This window comes from Pseudophryne corroboree, chromosome 3 (assembly GCF_028390025.1).
Source record: "Pseudophryne corroboree isolate aPseCor3 chromosome 3, aPseCor3.hap2, whole genome shotgun sequence".
Taxonomy (NCBI): domain Eukaryota; kingdom Metazoa; phylum Chordata; class Amphibia; order Anura; family Myobatrachidae; genus Pseudophryne; species Pseudophryne corroboree.
This window is the reverse complement of record NC_086446.1, coordinates 11,437,361-11,459,953: the sequence shown is the minus strand read 5'-3', so window position 1 is coordinate 11,459,953 and position 22,593 is coordinate 11,437,361. Positions and strand designations below refer to the sequence as shown.

General features: G+C 47.5%; 1 protein-coding gene across 1 annotated transcript in view; it reads left to right on the top strand.

Annotated features, from left to right (window-relative positions):
- Positions 1–22,593, top strand: part of LOC135056943 (uncharacterized) — a 157,119-nt gene that overhangs the window by 89,221 nt on the left and 45,305 nt on the right. The window contains exons 6-7 of the mRNA XM_063962725.1: positions 16,810–16,897; positions 16,961–17,071. Coding sequence (XP_063818795.1) covers positions 16,810–16,897; positions 16,961–17,071 — 199 coding nt within the window. The remainder of the gene's footprint in view (positions 1–16,809; positions 16,898–16,960; positions 17,072–22,593) is intronic.

Below are 22,593 nucleotides of genomic sequence, written 5' to 3'. Positions count from 1 at the left end.
GGATGCGGTCCTTTATATGAGAGAGGCTCAGAAGGATGTGGGCATACTGGGTTCCAGAGCGAACGCTATGGCGATTTCTGCCAGGCGAGCACTGTGGACCCGACAGTGGACGGGTGATGCCGACTCAAAATGGCACATGGAGGTTTTGCCTTACAAGGGTGAGGAATTGTTTGGGGAAGGTCTCACGGACCTAGTTTCCACGGCTACTGCAGATAAATCAGTTTTTTTACCTTATGTTTCCTCACAGCCTAAGAAAGCGCCACATTATCAGATGCAGTCCTTTCGGTCGCATAAATCCAAGAGAGCTCGGGGATCTTCCTTTCTTGCCAGGGGTAAGGGCAAGGGGAAAAAGCTGCCAGCTACAGCCAGTTCCCAGGAACAAAAGTCCTCCCCGGCTTCTACTAAATCCACCGCATGACGCTGGGGCTCCGCGGGGGGAGTCCGCTCCTGTGGGGGCACGTCTTCGTCTTTTCAGCCAAATCTGGGTTCACTCTCAGGTGGATCCCTGGGCAATAGACATTGTTTCCCAGGGGTACAAGCTGGAATTCGAAGAGGTGCCTCCTCGCCAGTTTTTCAAATCGGCACTCCCGACTTCTTCCCCAGAGAGGGAGGTAGTTTTGGCAGCAATTCAAAAGTTGTGCCTTCAACAAGTGGTGGTCAGAGTTCCCCTGCTGCAGCAGGGGATGGGCTATTACTCAGCCCTGTTTGTGGTCCCAAAACCGGACGTTTCGAGCAGACCCATTCTGAATTTAAAATCCTTAAACCTATACTTAAAGAGGTTCAAGTTCAAGATGGAATCGCTCAGAGTGGTCATCGCAAGTCTGGAAGGGGGAGATTATATGGTGTCCCTAGACATAAAGGATGCATACCTTCATGTCCCCATATATCAAACTCATCAGGCGTTCCTGAGATTTGTGGTGCAGGATTGTCATTACCAATTTCAGACGTTGCTGTTTGGGCTTTCCACGGCCCCGAGGATTTTTACCAAATTAATGGCGGAGATGATGGTGCTCCTGCGCAAGCAGGGTGTCACAATTATTCCATACTTGGACGATCTCCTGATAAAAGCGAGATCGAGAGAACAGTTGCTGGACAGCGTATCATTCTCCCTGAGGGTGTTGCAACAACACGGTTGGATTCTCAATCTACCGAATTCACAGTTAGTTCCAATGACCCGATTGCCTTTCTTAGGCATGATTCTGGATACGGAACAAAAGAGGGCCTTTCTCCCGATGGAAAAGGTCCAAGAACTTCAGAGCTTGGTCAGGGACCTGTTAAAGCCAGACAGGGTGTCGGTACATCACTGCACTCGAGTTCTGGGAAAAATAGTGGCGTCTTACGATGCCATTCTATTTGGCAGGTTCCATGCCAGGACTTTTCAGTGGGACCTTCTGGACAAGTGGTCCGGGTCACATCTACAGATTCATCAGATGATCCGCCTGTCCCCCAGGGCCAGGGTATCTCTCCTGTGGTGGCTGCAGAGAGCTCACCTTCTAGAGGGTCGCAGGTTCGGCATTCAGGACTGGGTTCTGGTGACCACGAATGCAAGCCTCCGAGGATGGGGAGCAGTCACACAGGGAAGAAACTTCCAAGGTCTGTGGTCAAGCCAGGAGAGTTGTCTACACATCACTGGAATTAAGGGCCATATACAATGGCCTTCGTCAAGCGGAGACCTTACTTCGAGATCTACCGGTTCTGATTCAGTCAGACAACATCACAGCAGTGGCTCATGTAAACCACCAAGGTGGCACAAGGAGCAGAGTGACAATGGCAGAAGCCTCAAAGATTTTTCGATGGGCGGAGCGTCATGTAAGCACTCTGACAGCAGTCTTCATTCCGGAAGTGGACAACTGGGAGGCAGACTTCCTAAGCAGGCACGATCTGCATCCAGGAGAGTGGGGACTTCATCAGGAAGTCTTCGCAGAGATTGCAAGTCAGTGGGGACTGCCTCAAATAGACATGATGGCTTCACGCCTCAACAAGAAACTTCAGAGATATTGCGCCAGGTCAAGAGACCCTCAGGCGGTTGCAGTGGACGCACTGGTGACACCGTGGGTGTTTCAGTCGGTCTATGTGTTCACTCCTCTTCCTCTCATCTGAAAGGTATTGAGAATTATAAGATCTGGGCCGTTTTCTCCACTTCCTGCAAACTGGAGTGAATTTGGGCCTAAAGTTAGGCTCCATTAAGGTTCAGATTTTGGCCCTATCCATTTTCTTTCAAAAGGAATTGTCTTCTCTTCCAGAAGTCCAGACTTTCGTGAAAGGGGTGCTGCATATCCAGCCTCCTTTTGTGCCTCCGGTGACACCATGGGACCTTAACGTGGTGTTACGGTTTCTAAAGTCTCACTGGTTTGAACCTCTTCAAACAGTTGAATTGAAGTATCTCACTTGGAAAGTGGTCATGTTATTGGCCTTGGCTTCGGCACGGCGAGTGTCGGAGTTGGCGGCTTTGTCTCACAAAAGCCCTTATTTGATTTTCCATGTGGATAGAGCTGAGCTGCGGACTCGTCCCCAGTTTTTGCCTAAGGTGGTTTCTTCTTTTCATATGAAGCAACCTATTGTGGTGCCTGTGGCTACTAGGGACGTGGAGGATTCTGAATCCCTGGATGTGGTCAGGGCATTGAAAATGTATGTGGCCAGAACGACTCGGGTTAGGAAAACAGAGGCCCTGTTTATCCTGTATGCAGCTAACAAGGTTGGCTCTCCTGCGTCTAAGCAGACTATTGCTCGCTGGATCTGTAACACGATTCAGCAGGCTCATTCTACGGCTGGATTGCCGTTACCGAATTCGGTAAAGGCCCATTCCACTAGAAAGGTGGGCACTTCTTGGGCGGCTGCCCGAGGCATCTCAGCATTACAACTTTGCCGAGCGGCGACTTGGTCGGGTTCAAACACTTGCAAAATTCTACAAGTTTGATACCCTGGCTGATGAGGACCTAATGTTTGCTCATTCGGTGCTGCAGAGTCATCCGCACTCTCCCGCCCGTTTTGGAGCTTTGGTATAATCCCCATGGTCCTTACGGAGTCCCCAGCATCCTCTAGGACGTAAGAGAAAATTAAGATTTTAAACCTACCGGTAAATCTTTTTCTCCTAGTCCGTAGAGGATGCTGGGTGCCCGTCCCAGTGCGGACAACATCTTGCAAGACTTGTATATAGTTGTTGCTTACATAAGGGTTATGTTTCAGTTGGATCAGTCTCGGACTGATACTGGTTTTGTTTCATACTGTTGACTGGTTCGTATATCCCATGTTATACGGTGTGAATGGTGTGGTTGGTATGAATCTTGCCCTTGGATTTCCAAAATCCTTTCCTCGTACTGTCCGTCTCCTCTGGGCACAGTTTCTCTAACTGAGGTCTGGAGGAGGGGCATAGAGGGAGGAGCCAGTGCACACCCATACCTAAAGTTCTTTTTTAGTGCCCATGTCTCCTGCGGAGCCCGTCTCTTCCCCATGGTCCTTACGGAGTCCTCAGCATCCTCTACGGACTAGCAGAAAAAGATTTACCGGTAGGTTTAAAATCTTATTTTTGCTGTTGTGGGGAGCATGCAGAGTACTCTGAGCTGCTAGCATGCCCCCTGACCCTCTTCCCAGGTGAATAGATGAGCGCACAGGGTCTCCCAACTGCCCCCCCCCACACACACACTGCGGGACACTGTGACCCGTGGGTGGGACATTGGTACAGTTCCAAAAAAATGGGAGTGTCCCACCAAAATCTGGACAGTTGGGAGGTATGCCTTTAGTATCCAATCATTACAATTCATCATGAATTGGCGATAGCCTGTATTCAAACTCATACACAGTCTTCTAGTACCGGTAATGAGTGTCAATGCAAATAAGCAAATTATTAATTGGATTCATTGCATAAATCTATGTTCAAATCTTAATTTTCAGGTGCTGATTGTAGCTAGTTATACAATATATTTCTATATACATACTGTAATGGTTGTAGGGATGAGGACTCGCGACAGGCAGGTTCATGGTGAAGCAGTCTTTAATGGCAGCAGACACTGCACTTTATAGAAATAAGCCTGGACAAACAGGCACATGAAATTACACAGACTGGTGCAAACAAATGTCCCATCTCTAAAGTGCTTAATTGTCAATCTGCAGCAATGGCATGCAGACCCAATCCACTGTGCTCCTCTGACACAGCTAATATCAGTCCCTGGCACTAAGGAGACTCTGAACTACTAACTGGCCACTTGCTGGCATCAGTGCACAGAACACTGGGTGAATGAGAGTTTTCAACCTGCCTGTATCTCAGTGCTGGATATGTGCAGTATGGAAAACCTGGAATTCCAAACCTTCACTGCTAGTGCAGACTGCACAGGTTTTACTTTAGCCTCCACTTTTTTGCAATACCAGTTTTTGTAATACTCAATGTCTGTATTTTCCTGCTGCTCCCAAATGGAGGCTTACTCAACCTCCTTGAGATACTTAACAAAAGCAAAGAAATAGGGAAGAGCTGGAGACTAGGATTCACTTAAAACCCAGAGACTATTTCCTCATCTCCTACAGATTATAAAATTTTTTTTATTAAAACACATAAAAAAACAATAATATAACAATAAAATTATGAAAAATCTGGATGGCTTATACTTGATCTAATATGGCCAATATAGTTTTATACAGAATACTTTCATTCTTAACCATAGCAAATAAATACTGTCACTTTAAGAAAAATATGGCATTAGCTGCCTGTATATACCTCTAGGTTCTGTGCAAGACTTACTTTGAGGCACACTGAACCAATTTCCTCCAGAACCAATAATTAGCAGCATAAGGAAAACATCTATATCCAAAAAGCCAAACGGTAAATTGCACTTAGGCCTCATTCCGAGTTGATCGCTAGCTTCCGTTGTTCGCAGCGCAGCGTTCAGGCAAAAAAAGGCATTTCTGCGCATGCAAAGCGCACGCGCAACGTATGGGTACAAAGTCCTTTGTGGTTTTGCACAGGTTCTAGCAACGTTTTCATTCGCACTGGCAGCCGCAAGAAGACTGACAGGAAAGGGGCGTTTCTGGGTGTCAACTGACCGTTTTCAAGGAGTGTTTGGAAAAACGCAGGCGTGCCAGGAAAAATGCAGGAGTGGCTGGGCGGGTGTGTGACGTCAAAAGCCGTCCCTCCAACGTTAGAATCATCGCACACGAAGAGTAAGTCCAGAGCTGGTCTTGTTTTGCACAAAAAGATTTTGCAGGCGCTCTGCTGCACAGGCGTTCGCACTTCTGCAAAGCGAAAATACACTCCCCGGTGGGCGGCGACAATGCGTTTGCATGGCTGCAAAAAACTGCTAGCGAGTGAACAACTCGGAATGACCCCTCTGTCTCTTAAAGTGAACCCTGCATAAATTCATAATCTGTACTCATTTTCTCCAGAACCAATGTAGCAGCATACAAACATTCCTTTTGAATCCAGACAGCGTTATATAATACAAAAGCAGTCTGGTGCAGTAGCATATGCTTAATGGTATAAAAGGCAGTCACTTTAAGAGACAATGTACCAATTATCTCCAGAACTGGTATAACAGCATACTGTTCATACTGTTCCTTTTAAATCCAGACAATGATGTTTAATAGTGAAGTGCACTGAACCCCCTTTTATGAGGTGATAAGTTAGTTAGCACCCAAGAAAAAAAAAAGCCAGTCTGTTTGGTGCAGCAACATGTGCTTAATGATACTTAATTATTACAGTGCCGTATCTAGACATTTTAGTGGTGTGCAAGAAACAGCAATGTCACCCCCCCCCCCCCCCCCCCCCTTACATACAAAACAGGGTTACTGCGTGCCTCAGGCGCATGCAAAAAATATATGGGCGTGACTTCATGTAAAGGAGCATAGCCACAGAGCTCCCTTTTACACATTACAGCAGACAGAGCTCGCTTTTCTCTGGTATCCATAAGGGATATTGGGGAAATCTAGTACGATGGGGGTATAGACGGGGTCCAAAGGAGCCGGTGCACTTTAAATTTCTTCAACTGGGTGTGCTGGCTCCTCCCCTCTATGCCCCCTCCCACCGACAGTTTAGAAAAAAGTGCCCTCAGGAGAGGATACACACTGTGGGAGAGTTTTCTTCAGTTTCTTTTAAATGTTTGTTATTTTCGGTATGCTGTTTGGGTAACAGCATACCTGCACTGTGGGAGTTAGGTGGGGGGAAGGGGGAGGCGCGAGGTATCATAGCCGCTTACCCATTGCAGGACCACCGTCCTGAGAGGTTGTTGTACAGCGGGGCACTACGCCTTGGCAGTCACAATCACAGCACGCCGCACAGTGAGTAAAAACCGGGGGCCCCAGTTCATGGTGCAGCAAAGACGCAGGGGAGGCATCCGGGACCCACTATACCCCCCTGTGTACACTGGCAGCGGTAGTTAAAACTAGCAGTTGTGTGATGTTTTTACACTCCTAGGGAGACTTTGCCAGTAGAAATATAACAAACTCCAGCGCCATTACAGGGGGCGGAGCTTCCTCAGAGCAGGACCAGCAGCATTTTGGCACCTTTTTCTGCTTACAGCCGTAGCAGTAGGTACACACAGCTCCTCCAGACACTCAGGATACACAGGAAAACTGGTACAGGGATGTAGCAAAGGGGGAGAGCTGCTATTCTACACAATCTGTGTCCTGAAAAGGACAAAAACACAGGTGTTTCACCATGATAGAACAGCTTGCAGCCTCACGGGGGCTGTTTAGCTTGGGTGTGCTGTTCTCTCTGTCTCCCTCTCACAAAAAGTGCAGGATTGCTATTGTATTACTTGCCTGTGTGTATTTGTATATGAGTGTTGTTTACTGTAAATATGGTATAACACCAATTGTGCAGTGTAAGTCACACCAGATTCTCTCCCTCTACATCTGCTTCCATATCATGTGAACAATGCAGTCAGTCCTCACAACTCAGTGAGGGGGCTGGGGGAGAGGACCAAGAGCCTTCCTGGCTAGGTGCCGTAAAATCCATGATGTCAGATACGTCATTTCAGCTCACTGCTAATGCTCAAAAAACTAAACTGCAGCAGACTGTTGCAGACCTAGCTGCAAGGGCAGATGTTCCACAGCCCCCCTCTCTAACTTAGGACCACTAAAACGTGGGTTACCTGCTTTACTCTCAGATTCAGATGAGGAGATACAGGAGGAGGGTGAGGAATTGGATCCCGTTACTGGGGATTCCCCTTCTGTACAGGGTATTGAACCCCTCATTTTAGCTATATGGGACTTGTTAAACTCCCTCTAGAGGACACTGTGACACAGCAGTAAGTTTTCTTCACACAGAACAAGCTCAGGGTCACTTTCCCTGATTCTGCAGTTAGATTACCTATTTAAGTTAGCCTGGAAAAATCCAGATAAAAAATACCAAGTGTCGAAAAGTTTTTTGCACATTTTCCAATTTGCTCCTGAAGGCATGAAATTCTGGGAAGAAGCCTCGGGCTCCTTTACCATAAAGGATCCTGGGGATAGAAAAATAGAGACTACACTGAAGTCTACACAGCAGGGGGTATATCACAAAGACCTGTCATAGCAGGTTGCTGGATGACTCATGCCATTCATACGTGGGCTAATCGGATTCAAGAGGGTCTCTCGGGGGATATGTCCCTGGTCACTAAAGTGACTCTCCTGTCACACATTCAGGACACTGCACGCGTCCTGTGTGACTCTCTCAAGGAGATAGGCAATATTAATGCTAGGACCACTGCTATGGCAGTGTCGGCGCACAGGGCTTTGTGGTTGCATCAGTGGATAGTGGACGCAGAATCCAAGCACAGTGTCAAGTCTCCTTTTTAGGGGAATGGCTCTTCAGGGTGGAATAGGACACGCAGATTTCTAAAGTTACTGCAGAGAAATCCACATTTATCCCGTCTGGGGCACCGCCAGCTAGACGTTCCTACCCGGGGCCGTCTACCCAGTCCTTTCGGTCTAACAGATTTAGATCTAAGGCCAGAGGTGCCTCCAACGTGGCTAGTGGCACCAGAGGTAAGACAAGAAAACCAGCGATCGCTGGTTCTCAGGAGAGCACCAGTTCAGCTTCCACTAAGGCCGCAACATGACGGTGCCCACCCACCCCGAAGGGGATCTCGAGTTGGGAGCTCAGCTGCGTCACTTCAGCTGCATCCGGGAAAGTTCCTGCCAGGATACCTGGGTCAAGGACCTTATTTCTCAGGGCTACAAGCTGGAGTTCGACAGCGCTCCTCCCCAACAATTTTTCAAATCGAGCTTACCAGCTTTGGAGGATACTCTGCAACAGCCCATCCTAAAATTGGTCCAGTCCCAACTCATTGTTCTAGTGCCGCTGCAACAACAGGGAAAGGGTTACTACTCCAACCTGTTTCTGGTACCGAAACCGGACTGTTCAGTAAGACCCATTTTGAATCTGAAATCATTGAACCCTTATCTAAAGGTTTTCAGGTTCAAGACGGAATCTTTGCGAGCAGCGATTGCAGGTCTGGAAGAACGGAAGTTCATGGTCTCCCTGGATATAAAAGACGCCTATCTCCATATTCCAATTTGGCCACCTCATCAGGCTTACCTGAGGTTTGCCCTGCTGAACGATCACTACCAGTTCCAGGCGCTACCCTTCGGTCTGTCCACAGCTCCGAGGGTGTTCACATGGTGATGGCGGAGTTGATGTTCCAACTCCGGGTCCAGTGGGTCAATATTGTCCCATACCTGAACGAACTCCTGATAAAAGATCCAGGGAGCTTTTATTGCTCTATATAGACCACACTATCCAACTTCTGTCACACCATGGGTGGATCCTCAATTTACAGAAGTCCCACCTGGAGCCAACTCAGCGGCTCCTGTTCCTGGGAATGTTGCTGGATACTGTGGCCCAAAAAGTGTTCCTCCCAGAGGACAATGCGAAAACACTTCAGGAGATGGTCTGCATGGTTCTCCGGCCTACTCGAATATCCATCCATCTTTGCATAAGATTGTTGGGGAAAATGGTTGCCTCGTACGAGGCGATCCAGTATGGAAGGTTCCATGTCAGGACTTTTTAATTGGATCTCCTGAGCAAGTGGTCCGGATCACATCTTCAGATGTACCGGATAATACGGCTGTCACCTCAGGCCAGGATTTCCCTCCTGTGGTGGCTGCAGTCATCCAACCTACTGGAAGGCCGAAGTTTAGGGATTCAGTATTGGATCCTCCTCACAACGGATGCGAGTCTGAGAGGATGGGGAGCTGTCACCCAGGGGGCTCAGTTCCAGTGCAGTTGGTCAGCCCATAAAGCCCTCCTTCTGCTCAACATTCTGGAACTTCAGGTAATCTACAATGCTATGATTCACAGGGCCTGCATGCGAGAGGTGTCACAGATACTCCTCTGGGCAGAAAGAAATGCAAGAGCAATGTCCGCAATCTTCATTCCGGGAGTAGACAACTGGGAAGTGGACTTCCTGATTTGTCACGATCTCCACCTGGGAGAGTGGGGGCTTCACCATCAGGTGTTTCAGCAGATCATCGACCAGTGGGGCTAACGAACCAGGGACCCTCAGGCAAGGGCAGTAGATGCGCTTACGTCGCCTTGGCCATACCAGCTGGTCTACCTGTTTCCTCCGATTCCATTGCTCCCAAGGGTGCTCAAGCGAATCAGGAATCAAGGAGTCCAGGCAATTCTGATTGCCCCAGATTGCCCTCAGAGGGTATGGTATGTGGATATTCTGGACATATCCGTCAAAGACCCCTGGCCTCTGCCACTGAGAAGAGACCTTCTTCAACAAGGACCGTTCATCTACCTGGACTTACGGCGGCTTCGTTTGACGGCATGGAGGTTGAGCGGAATCATCATATCTGGAGGCGATATGTCTCTTGGTGCGAGGTATGCATGTATCTGTATGCGGAGTTCCACTTGGGACGTTTCCTCTGTTTCTGTAGTATAAGGGATGCACAGAATTGGTGGCTCTAGTATAGGGATTCACGGAATTGGTGGCTCTGTAGTATAGATTTATTGGCAAGCTGCTCAATCAGATTGTGATGTCACTCAGGTACTAAAAGGGAGGGGTAATTCTGTGTAAGAAAAAACATTTTGCTATCCCTAATGCACACTGAGTGGAAAATAATACTACATAATAATCAGATAATACGGAGATCTTAGTTGCGTATATATGCAGATATAGGGTTAAGCCCCCAGGCTGATCGGCAAGGTGTCTCCATCATTGAGGGGCCCTAATAATGATGATAATGGCTCCTACAGCATCTGAGGGCCAGCTGACCTGGAGACACCCCTAACTTCTCCAATGGCACTCTGGAGTCAGCAATCCCTCCTAATGCTGACCCATCCATGCCTCTCTAACTACAATGCACATATATTGGCAAACTGCTCAGATTATGATGTCACTCAGGTGCTAAAATGGAGGGGTAATTTTGTGTATGAAAAAAACATTTTGCTATCCATAATGCACACGGAGTGATAAATAATACTACATAATAATCAGATAATACGGAAATCTTAGTTGCGTATATCTGCAGTTTTGCAGATTGTATCACTTTTGTATCACAAATTGTATCACAATTGTAACACCACCTTCTGCATTTATGTTACAATGCCCGTGTGGTCTGCAGTATGTAGGCAGAACCACACGGGCATTGAAAGTTAGATTTCAAGAACATAGATTAAACATTATGAAAAAATTCCCCTTGCACAGTGTATCCAAACATATGACGAAAGTACACAATGGATGTACAGATGGACTGAGGGTCATTGAAGTCCAGCATATAAAGTTCACTGCAAGAGGGGGGGATTTATTCAAGATACTTAGTAGTAGGGAAGTCTTCTGGATTTTCCAGTTGGTACCTTATACCTACACAAACTAAATGACAACATAGATTATTTTTTAAACTCTTTATTTGTACAAGGAGAAAAAGCGAAATGTCCAAAACAGATATATGTGCATAATAAAAAAATTATATCCATTACTCCTTAGTGTTTTTAATTTTAAACAATTAACAAACAAACGAGTCCCTCAAGGGGGGACAATACATGGACAGGGGAAAAGAAGAAAGAAGGAAGGGAAAAAGGATGAGCAGGGAAAGAAGAGGGGATAGAAACAAAGGAGAAGAACTGAGTCGGCCCAGGCTGTATGGTGTAGAAGACACAAAGTAAAGCACAAAGAGAAGAACAATAGGTTACCATCAAATGAGAGGAGGGCAGGAGGGCCTCCGGAGGGAGGACCCAAGGACGAGACCGCCATCCCAACTAGAAGGGTTGAGACAGACAGGCTTTACCAATCAGTGTGAGGGAGACATTGCAAGCAACCAAGGACCCCAGACCAGTTCAAACTTGTGGGGACAGTCATGGAGATAGTAAGTAATCCTCTCCATACCATCCACAAACCAAACATAATTGGTCAGAGCAGGGATTGTAGGAGCAGCGCAGGACTTCCAATTCCTAGCGATTAAAGATTTAGCGGCTACTAAGATATGGGAAAACAATTTATTCAAGAGTGGGTCTAAGTCTGGGAATGGGCGTGCCAATAAAAATATCCACGGGTCCAGGGTGAGTGGGATACCCGAGAGGGATTTCAGTACAACGAGTACCTCATTCCAAAAGTGAACTATGGCCCTCATTCCGAGTTGTTCGCTCGTTATTTTTTTCTCGCAATGGAGCGATTAGTCGCTAATGCGCAATGTCCGCACTGCGACTCCGCCAAGTAAATTTGCTATGCAGTTAGGAATTTTACTCACAGCTTTTTCATCGTTCTGGTGATCGTAATGTGATTGACAGGAAGTGGGTGTTTCTGGGCGGAAACTGGCCATTTTATGGGTGTGTGCGAAAAAACGCTACCGTTTCCGGAAAAAACGCGGGAGTGGCTGGAGAAACGGGTGAGTGTCTGGGCGAATGCTGGGTGTGTTTGTGACGTCAAACCAGGAACGACAAGCACTGAACTGATCGCAGATGCCGAGTAAGTCTGAAGCTACTCTTAAACTGCTAATCGCAATTTTGAGAATCTTTCGTTCGCAATTTTAAGAAGCTAAGATTCACTACCAGTAGGCGGCGGCTTAGCGTGAGTAAATCTGCTAAAAGCAGCTTGCGAGCGAACAACTCGGAATGAGGGCCCATATGCGGACATGTCCACCAAATATGTAAAAGAGTTCCCCTATGACTGCAACCCTGCCAACACACAGGAGTTGCAGAAGGGAATATCTTAGACAATTTGTACGGGGTATAGTACCACCTATAATATCATTTATATGACGTTTCCTTAAGTCTAGTTGAGATAGAGCTTTTAGCTATACCCTCTCGTACTTCCGCCCAACAAGTGTCGTCCGGGGGGGCCAAGGTCCCTCTCCCATTCCTGCTCATGGCGAGTCTGCAAGACCGAGGATACTCCAACTAATAAGGGATTTATCAGCGAGATCAGCCCATTACATATGGTGTTTTCAGCACATAAGGATTCAAAGGGCGTAAGATCCCGCATAACGTCTTTTTGAGGTAAAGAGAGGAGGAAGTGACGAATCTGAAAGTATTCAAAGGGGGGGGGGGGGAACTTGCACTTAAAATCATCTATTGTCAACCAGGTGCCATAGATCATGTACTATATGGACCCCAGCATTGTGCCAGAGTATAAATCGATGAGGAGAAACACCAGGGGGGAAAGCTGGGTTGCTCCATAGGGGGCGAGAGGAGAGCAGGGGGAAGACCGTTTATATTTCACCAGAAAGTTAGACCAGATGGAGAGATGGAATTTGAGAGAAGGAAAATAATTCGTCAGAGAGAGTTGATAAGGTTTTCCCAGACCCCACAGCGAAGCCAAGGAGAAAAGACCCAAGGAAAAGGCTTCCAAGTCAACCCAGGCAATAGGGGCCTGGGGTACAAAAGAGGAAACAATTTGGCTCAAATGACATGTCAGATAATACAATTTAACATCTGGGAAACCCCGGCCTCCCTCTGATCAAGAGAGCCGAAGTACAGTAAAAGATATTCTTGGGGGTTTATCGTTCCAAAAAGACTTCACAAAGGAGGCCTGAGCGTCCCTAAGAACCCTCTCTGGAACTCTGACAGGTAAAGTTTGGAAAAGGTAAAGAAGTTGTGGCATGAGTGTCATTTTGATAGCAATGATCCCACCCAGCCAGGAAATGATACGAGCCCTCCATTTTGCTAGAGCGGATTTAATTTTACTGAAAAGCCGCGGGAAATTCTCAGAATACAAAGAGCTATAGTGGGATGTGATATAGACCCCCAAGTACTTAATCTTACTAGTCTGCCAGCGAAGATCATAAAAGGAATGCAGTGAGCATTTGAGATCGTCAGAGACATGCAATAGCACAGCTTCGGATTTAATAAAATTGATTTTATAGCCCAAGAGAGAGCCATACTCCTCTATAATCTGATACGGGGCTGGAAGAGAAGACTGCGGCTGAGTAAGGAACAGCAATATATCGTCCGCAAAGAGCGAGACCTTAAAGTCCTGCGGGCCGACCCTCACCCCCCGTATCCTGTCCGAATGTCTTATGATAGCAGCTAAGGGTTCTATAACCATGGTAAACACCAGAGGGGATAGAGGGCATCCTTGTCTCGTACCATTAGATAATGGGAAGGGAGGGGATAGTATTCCGTTAGTAAGGATTCTAGCTATAGGGGAGGAATAGAGAGCCGAAACTCCCGTTAGGAATTCAGCTGATATACCAAACGCCTTCAAGGTTTGAAATAGAAAAGGCCAAGAAATGCGGTCAAACGCCTTTTCGGCATCTAACGAGAGAATAATAGATGGAGTGTGTCTATGGTTCAACAACTGTATAAGATCTACTGCTCTCCTAGTGTTGTCCCTGGCCTAACGGCCAGGAATAAAGCCCACCTGATCATAGTGTATCAGACCAGGGAGAACACCATTGAGACGAGTTGCTAAAATTTTGGCGTAGAGTTTAATATCCAAATTCAATAGAGATATCGGCCTATAGTTAGCACAATCCCGGGGGTTTCTGCCTTCCTTGTGGATCACTATCACTCTAGCCTCTAACATAGTGCTGGGAATGGAGTGCCATGAAGTACGGCATTAAACAATGATCCTAAGATGAGGGATCAAGATGGGGGCAAATTTTTTATAGTATGAGGCCGAAAAACCGTCAGGGCCTGGAGCTTTAGAAGATTTAAAGTTCTTCAAGACCGCAGCGATTTCCTCATCCGTAATATCGCTATTCAGCTCTGAAGAGGCTAGTTCAGACAGTCTAGGGAGGTGAGCTTGCCTTAAAAACTCAGATATCAGGCCATCTGGGTTACCAGGAATCAAATTTGCAGAGTTTAAATTATAAAGTTTGGTATAGTAGTCCTGGAATTCCCTATTTATGGCGTCTGGAGCATAAGTCACCTCGCCACAGTCAGTATGCACAGCCAAAATATTATTCAGAGCATGTTGTGCTCTAAGGCGGGATGCTAGAATTTTATCCGCTTCGTCCCCCCTCTCATAGAAAGTCTGCTTAAGCCTCTGAAGAGTTTTTGCTGTATGCTCTGAAAGAAAAAGCGAAGTCTGAGACTTCGCCTTGAGCAACAGCTCTAAGTTGGCAGGGGTGGGGGACAGCTTATGTTGTCTTTCCAGTAACTGAAGTCTAGTAGAAAGAGAAAGGAAATTAGATTCCTTTGTTTTCTTGAGTCTAGAGGCCTGACTAATCAAATGGCCGCGTAGGACAGCCTTATGAGCTTCCCATAGGGTAATAGGAGAGGTCTCTGGAAGATCGTTATACTAAAAATAGTCAGTAATGCATTGTTTAATTCGGTCTCCAAGAGGCCGAGGGGGGGGGGGGGGGGGGCGAGGGACAATTGAGAGGAGATCAACAGTGACTGGGCAGTGGTCGGACCATATCATAGGTAATATACATGCAGAGAGAAGCTTAAAGGATAGGTCCCGGCTGAGCAGGATCATATCAATCCTTGAGTAAGAATAATGGACAGAAGAATAAAATGTATAGTCCATTGTCAGAGGTTCAGTTAGCCTATATGAATCGTACAATAGCTGGTGTTTCAGTAGAGTGAGCAAGGCCAAAGATCCAGAAAATGGGGGTTTGGGAGTAGAAGGGAGAGGAAAGGAAGAGGAGGATCTATCGAGGGAGGCGTCAAGAACCTCGTTAAAATCACCCACCACAATGAGTTCTCCTTGTCTGAGTCCCGTCAAATGGGAATTCAAATTACTAAAAAAAGGTGGCCTGGTTTTGGTTCGGAGCATAAATATTAACAAGGGTGCACATGGTGCTATTGACTTTTCCAACTAGTATGAGCCATCTACCCGATTTGTCCACATGACTGTCCACAAGTTCAAACGTAAGGTGAGCAGCCAACAAAATAGAGACCCCCCTTTTTTTATGTGTGGAATCGCAAGCGCGAAATGTAAGAGGCTAAGATCTAGATTTAAGATCAGGGTGAAGAGACTTCTAAAAATGGGTCTCCTGTAAAAAGACTATATCACTCTTGGTACGCTTAAGCGAAAGAAAGAGTTTGGTACGTTTGGAAGGGCTGTTCAAACCTTTAACATTATGTGAGTATAGTCTAAGAACCATGGCAGTCGTCCCGTCGAAATGCCTTATGACCTCTCTCCGGATTCCACTCCCCTATAATAAACCAAACAAAAACTATTACAAAACAGAATCAATATTTTACATATATCAGTATACAGCTGACCGAAACAAAGAAGAAAAGAGAACAGAGAAGGCAGAAGTTGGGGAAAGTGGGGAAGAAGGAAATGTTGGGGACCAGAAAAAAACATATCTGGTCTAACATGCCGGTCAGAAAAAGACAGAAAAGAGTCACTAAGTGACGGCGACCGGACTCGGGTATAAAACCCTCTCATGGGGACGCGGCCTAGCCGGGCCAGGGGCATCAAATAAAGTGGACACCTAACATTGCGTGTCCTGAGTCTAGGGGCCAGTTCGAATGGGACAGGAGATGGAACAGGAACAAAGTGCCCTAAGCCCTGCTACCTAGGAAGGTAGACAACATTGTACTCAGAACCCCCCAAGGTCAAAGCAAAAAATACATGCGGTAGGAAAAAACAACAAAAAATATTGACAGTTAACAAGGAGAGGAGCTCCAATTCAATTACCTGAAAGTACGTTACCTTTAGGGGGAGCCGCAGACATAAACATACCCAACAGGTACTTGAATAATAAAGTTTTGATACATATAAGAATGGTGACTAGAAACTCAGGCTAGAAAATAAAAATGTAAAAAAAGAGTAAAATACATCACCAAACCACTTATAAACACCAAAATAGAAGAACATAGGATCAAACAGTATAAGGACATGTGGAACATCAGGTTGGAGGCTCAGCTGAAGCCGACTTCCTCGCCGAAGGCACTCTCGTCCAGTCACGGTTCAAGGAGTGCCGCGGTGTACTATTCGCCTCCAGAGATGCAGCGACATGCACCCGCTGTGGTGAGACAGATGAAGTTGGCGGAAGGGGGAGACCCAATGCGGCCAGGAGTCAGTGAGCTTCAGGAATATCCTTAGCCGAATGAAGGCGGTTACGGTGCTATACAAGAATGCAGAAGGGGAAACCCCATCTGTATCGAATACCATTGTCTCTTAGAACCGAGGTGATAGCCTGAATCCTTCCTCTTGAGCAAGGTAGCAGGTGCAATGTCCTGGAATATCTGGAGTGAATGACCTTGAAACTGTGTGGTGGTAGTCTTTCTTGCCTCTCTGAGCACGTCCTCTTTGGCCGTATAGTAATAATAATGACAGCGAAGACTGACATCTCTAGGCTGAGCAGAATCTTATGTACGGGGCCGGAGAGCCCTATGGGCCCTATCCAACAAAAGTTGATCTTCCAGAGTCGTTGGCGAAAGGTGTAGAAACATTTTTTTAGGGTAATCAACTAACAACGTCATTTCCACTTCCTCAGGGATACCTCTGATGTGGAGATTATTACGTTACGCTTTATTGTCCTGGTCTTCCTGGTGGTCCAGGATAAGCTGAACCTCCCGTTTCAGGTCAGAAAGTCCATCTCCAAGCACCTGTTGGGAAGTAATCACTTCATCAACCTTCGACTCTAGATGGTCCGTTCGATCGCCAAGTTCAGTAATATCGGCCTTAAGAGAAGTAATCGCTGTATGCACTTCCACCTGCACCGCCTGGATAGACTTCCTCGTCTCGGAAAAGCATTTGTAAGTCTTTCCGAGTCAATGGGGAATGGTCAGAGTCCTCCGAATCTGAGACATCAGGGAGCGAGGACGCCTGTCACCCTGAAGTTTTGTCACACACTGGTACAGACACTCAGAGCACTGCTATTACCTGACACATACTGGTACAGGCACTGAGAGCACTGCTATTACCAGACACACACCGGTACAGGCACTCTGAGAGCACTGATATTACCAGGCACACACTGGTACAGGCACTCTGAAAGCACTGCTATTACCTGACACACACTGCTACAGGCACTCTTAGCACTGCTATTACCTGACACACACTGGTACAGACACTCTGAGAGCACTGCTATTACCTGACACACACCGGTACAGGCACTCTGAGAGCACTTCTATTACCTGACACACACCGGTACAGGCACTCTGAGAGCACTTCAATTACCTGGCACACACCAGTACAGGCACTCTGAGAGCACTGATATTACCTGTCACACACCAGTACAGGCACTCTGAGAGCACTGATATTACCTGTCACACATCAGTACAGGCACTCTGAGAGCACTGCTATTACCTGACACACACTTGTACAGGCACTCTGAGAGCACTGCTATTACCTGACACACAGGTACTGGCACTGAGAGCACTGCTATTACCTGACACACACCGCTACAGGCACGCTGAGAGCACTGTTATTACCTGCCACACACTGGTACAGGCACTCTGAGAGCACTGTGATTACCAGACACATGCTGGTACAGGCACTGAGAGCACTGCGATTACCTGACACACACTGTTACAAGCACTCTGAGAGCACTGCAATTACCTGACACACACTGGTACAGGCACTCTGAGAGTACTGCTATTACCTAACAAACACTGGTACAGGCACTCTGAGATCCCTGCTATTACCAGGCACACACTGGTACAGGCACTCCGAAAGCACTGCTATTAGCTGACACACACCAGTACAGGCACTCTGAGAGCACTACTATTACCAGGCACACACTGGTCCAGGCACTCAGAGCACTGCTATTACCTGACACACACTGGTACAGGCACTCTGAAAGCACTGCTATTACCTGACACGCACCGGTACAGGCACTCTGAGAGCACTACTATTATCAGACACACACCGGTACAGGCACTCTGAGAGCACTTCTATTACCTGACACACACCGGTACAGGCACTCTGAGAGAACTTCTATTACCTGGCACACACCGGTACAGGCACTCTGAGAGCACTGCTATTACCTGACACACACTGCTACAGGCACTCTGAGAGCACTGCTATTACCTGACACACACTGGTGCAAACACTCTGAGAGCACTGCTATTACATGACACACACTGTTACAGGCACTCTGAGAGCACTGCTATTACCTGACTCACACTGGTACAAGCACTCTGAGAGCACTGCTATTACCTGACTCACACTGGTACAAGCACTCTGAGAGCACTGCTATTACCTGACACACATCAGTACAGGCACTCTGAGAGCACTGCTATTACTAGGCACACACTGTTACAGGCACTCTAAGAGCACTTCTATTACCTGACTCACACTGGTACAAGCACTCTGAGAGCACTGCTATTACCTGACTCACACTGGTACAGGTCCTCTGAGAACACTGCTATTACCTGACACACATCAGTACAGGCACTCTGAGAGCACTGCTATTACTAGGCACACACTGTTACAGGCACTCTAAGAGCACTTCTATTACCTGACACACACTGTTACAGGCAGTCTGAGAGCACTTCTATTACCTTGCACACACTGGTACAGGCACTCTGAGAGCACTGCTATTACCTGACACACCCTGCTGCAATTCCCCCAAGAGTACAGTTTACCTTAATTTTGATTGCGTTTGGGGCAAAGGCAGTGATTTCCTTTTGAATTCTCTCAATACCGTACATTGTGCAACCATCAGATGGGACGTTATTGGCATACAGATCCCCACAAATATCTATGTCACACTTCATAATGGAGTTGAAGGTGGTTTCATGAATGCCACAAGACGCCATACCTACAGAGGATAGTCTACTGTTAGCACTAAAGGAGTCTCTCATGTATTGTTTTGCCACCTTAAGCTGCCAAACAATAAAGTGGGCTTGGAAGAAGGCCTCTAGAGGCAAGAACCTCATATTTCCAATGGTGATGAACGGACCGTCCGGCAGGAAGCAGCAGTCGCATCTCCAGTTACAAGTCCCAGACTACTTAGCAGAGCTTCACCGCTGTGGTGGTGGAACTGTAACCCTTCTCGGTCAGGATGTTCATGAGGTAGTCTGTCAGGTCACAGACTACCAAGTCCAGGTGCAAAAAAGTATAAGGCGTAACCTCCATAGATGGGCCCTGTACGGGTCACACCATCACCAGAGTCCATAACAATAACCGTGGAATGACCAGAGGCATATAGAGCCATTACAGACTGGATAGGAACATACATGGCTGGGGTACTGAAGGTCTCAAACATGATCTACAGCAGGAGGAATGAGATATATGTAGTTCTAGAAGTGCGCTAGACAGGAATACCAGAAACCATGCTAACATTCCATAACACTGTAGAAGGAAAAGAACGAGCAGGAATAAAACTAAGAAAGAGAAAACTGGGGTGGCAGGAGAGAAAGACCAGGAGAGGGACCCAGCCTGGAAAATAATGGAGTCTGAGAAATGAGGAGTGACTCTACAGAAGAAATGGCCCAATTAGATGTGGCTATTGCTAAGGAATGCAAACCTGCGTCATCTTCTCTCTGATGGCTTTAGGGTTCAGGGAGACCTCTGTAAATAGAACCAGGTGCCCCTCAGGGCCCACACGCAGATCACTGTAGAAAGTGTGATGCCAGATCTTCTCCACGTCATCACAGTTGGGGTATTTTATGGTCAGGATTCCACTCTTGCTCTGGGCCTTATTGCCTAAATAGAGGTCTTCCTGGCCAATGCCAACCATGACTCCCTGTTTGTATAAGATAACATCTTACAGTCACAAGTCTGCATGCTATAAGACTATAACAAATATATGACAGGACAGATCTGATCTCCAAACCATTGAGGGGAACACAGCGCGGGGAGCATCGCCCTCCAGTAACGCTGGCCTTGCTCATGCCAGAGCCATTGTCCACTGTGAGCGCATCATTACCCTCATCTGCCATCTTACTCTGTGTTACTGATGGTGGATTAGGGAATACACTGCGCCACCTGTATTCCGGTAACAGAGGAGTCTGCGCCACCTGTATTCCGGTAACAGAGGAGTCTGCGCCACCTGTATTCCGGTAACAGAGGAGTCTGCGCCACCTGTATTCCGGTAACAGAGGAGTCTGCGCCACCTGTATTCCGGTAACAGAGGAGTCTGCGCCACCTGTATTCCGGTAACAGAGGAGTCTGCGCCACCTGTATTCCGGTAACAGAGGAGTCTGTGCCACCTGTATTATTAACAGAGGAGTCTGCGCCACCTGTAATATGGTAACAGAGGAGCCTGCGCCACCTGTATACCGCTAACAAGGGAGTCTGCGCCACCTGTATTTCGGTAACAGGAGTTGGCGCCACCTGTATTCAGGTAACAGAGGAGTCTGCGCCACCTGTATTACTGTAACAGAGGAGTCTGCGCCACCTGTGTTCCGGTAACAAAGTAGTCGGTGTCACCTGTATTCCGGTAACAGGAGTCTGCACCACCTGTATTACTGTAACAGAGGAGTCTGTGCCACCTGTATTCCGGTAACAGAGGAGTCGGTGCCACCTATATTTTGGTAACAGGAGTTGGCACCACCTGTATTACTGTAACAGAGGAGTCTGCACCACCTGTATTACTGTAACAGAGGAGTCTGCACCACCTGTATTACTGTAACAGAGGAGTCTGCGCCACCTGTATTACTGTAACAGAGGAGTCTGCACCACCTGTATTACTGTAACAGGAGTCTGCACCACCTGTATTACTGTAACAGAGGAGTCTGCGCCACCTGTATTCCGGTAACAGTAGTCGGCGCCATCTGTATTCCGGTAACAGAGGAGTCTGCACCACCTGTATTACTGTAACAGAGGAGTCTGCGCCACCTGTATTACTGTAACAGAGGAGTCTGCGCCACCTGTATTACTGTAACAGGAGTCTGCGCCACCTGTATTACTGTAACAGAGGAGTCTGCGCCACCTGTATTCCAGTAACAGAGTAGTCAGCGACATCTGTATTCCGGTAACAGAGGAGTCTGCACCACCAGTGTTAATGTAACAATGGAGTCTGCGCCCCCTGTATTCCGGTAATAGAGGAGTCGGCGCCACCTGTATATTCCGGTAACAGGAGTCGGCGCCACATGTATTTCAGTAACAGAGGAGTCTGTGCCACCTGTATTACGGAAAACAGAGGAGTCTGCGCCACCTGTATTACTGTAACAGAGGAGTCTGCGCCACCTGTATTACTGTAACAGAGGAGTCTGTGCCACCTGTATTCCGGTAACAGATGAGTCGGCGCCACCTGTATTTCGGTAACAGAACAGTCGGCGCCACCTGTATTACGGTAACAGAGCAGTCGGCGCCACCTGTATTACGGTAACAGAGCAGTCGGCGCCACCTGTATTACGGTAACAGAGGAGTCTGCGACACCTGTATTCCGGTAACAGAGGAGTCTGCCACCTGTATTCCGGTAACAAATGAGTCTGCGCCATCTGTATTACTGTAACAGAGGAGTCTGCGCCACCTGTATTCCTGTAACAGAGGAGTCTGCGCCACCTATATTACTGTAACAGAGGAGTCTGCGCCACCTGTATTACTGTAACACAGGAGTCTGCGCCACATGTATTCCGGTAACAGAGGAGTCTGCACCACCTGTATTACTGTAACAGAGGAGTCTGCACCACCTGCATTCCGGAAACAGAGTAGTCACCGCCATCTGTATTCCGGTAACAGAGTAGTCACCGCCATCTGTATTCCGGTAACAGAGGAGTCTGCGCCACCTGTATTCCGGTAACAGAGGAGTCGGCACCACCTGTATTCCGGTAACAGGAGTCTGCGCCACCTGTATTACTGTAACAGAGGAGTCTGCGCCACCTGTATTACTGTAGCAGAGGAGTCTGCGCCACCTGCATCCCGGTAAAGGCGGATTCTGCTCCACCTGCATTCCAGTAACGGTGGGGTCTGCGTCGCCTGCATTACGGTAACGGCGGGGTCCGCTCCACTTGTATTATGGTAACGGCGGGTCTGTGCCACCTGCATTCCGGTAACGGTGTGGTCCGCTCCACTTGTATTACGGTAACGCCGGGGTCTGCGCCACCTATATTACTGTAACAGAGGAGTCTGCGCCACCTATATTACTGTAACAGAGGAGTCTGCGCCACCTGTATTACTGTAACAGAGGAGTCTGCGCCACCTGTATTACTGTAATAGAGGAGTCTGCGCCACATGTATTCCGGTAACAGAGGAGTCTGCTCCACCTGTATAACTGTAACAGAGGAGTCTGCTCCACCTGTATAACTGTAACAGAGGAGTCTGCTCCACCTGTATTACTGTAACAGAGGAGTCTGCGCCACCTGTATTACTGTAACAGAGGAGTCTG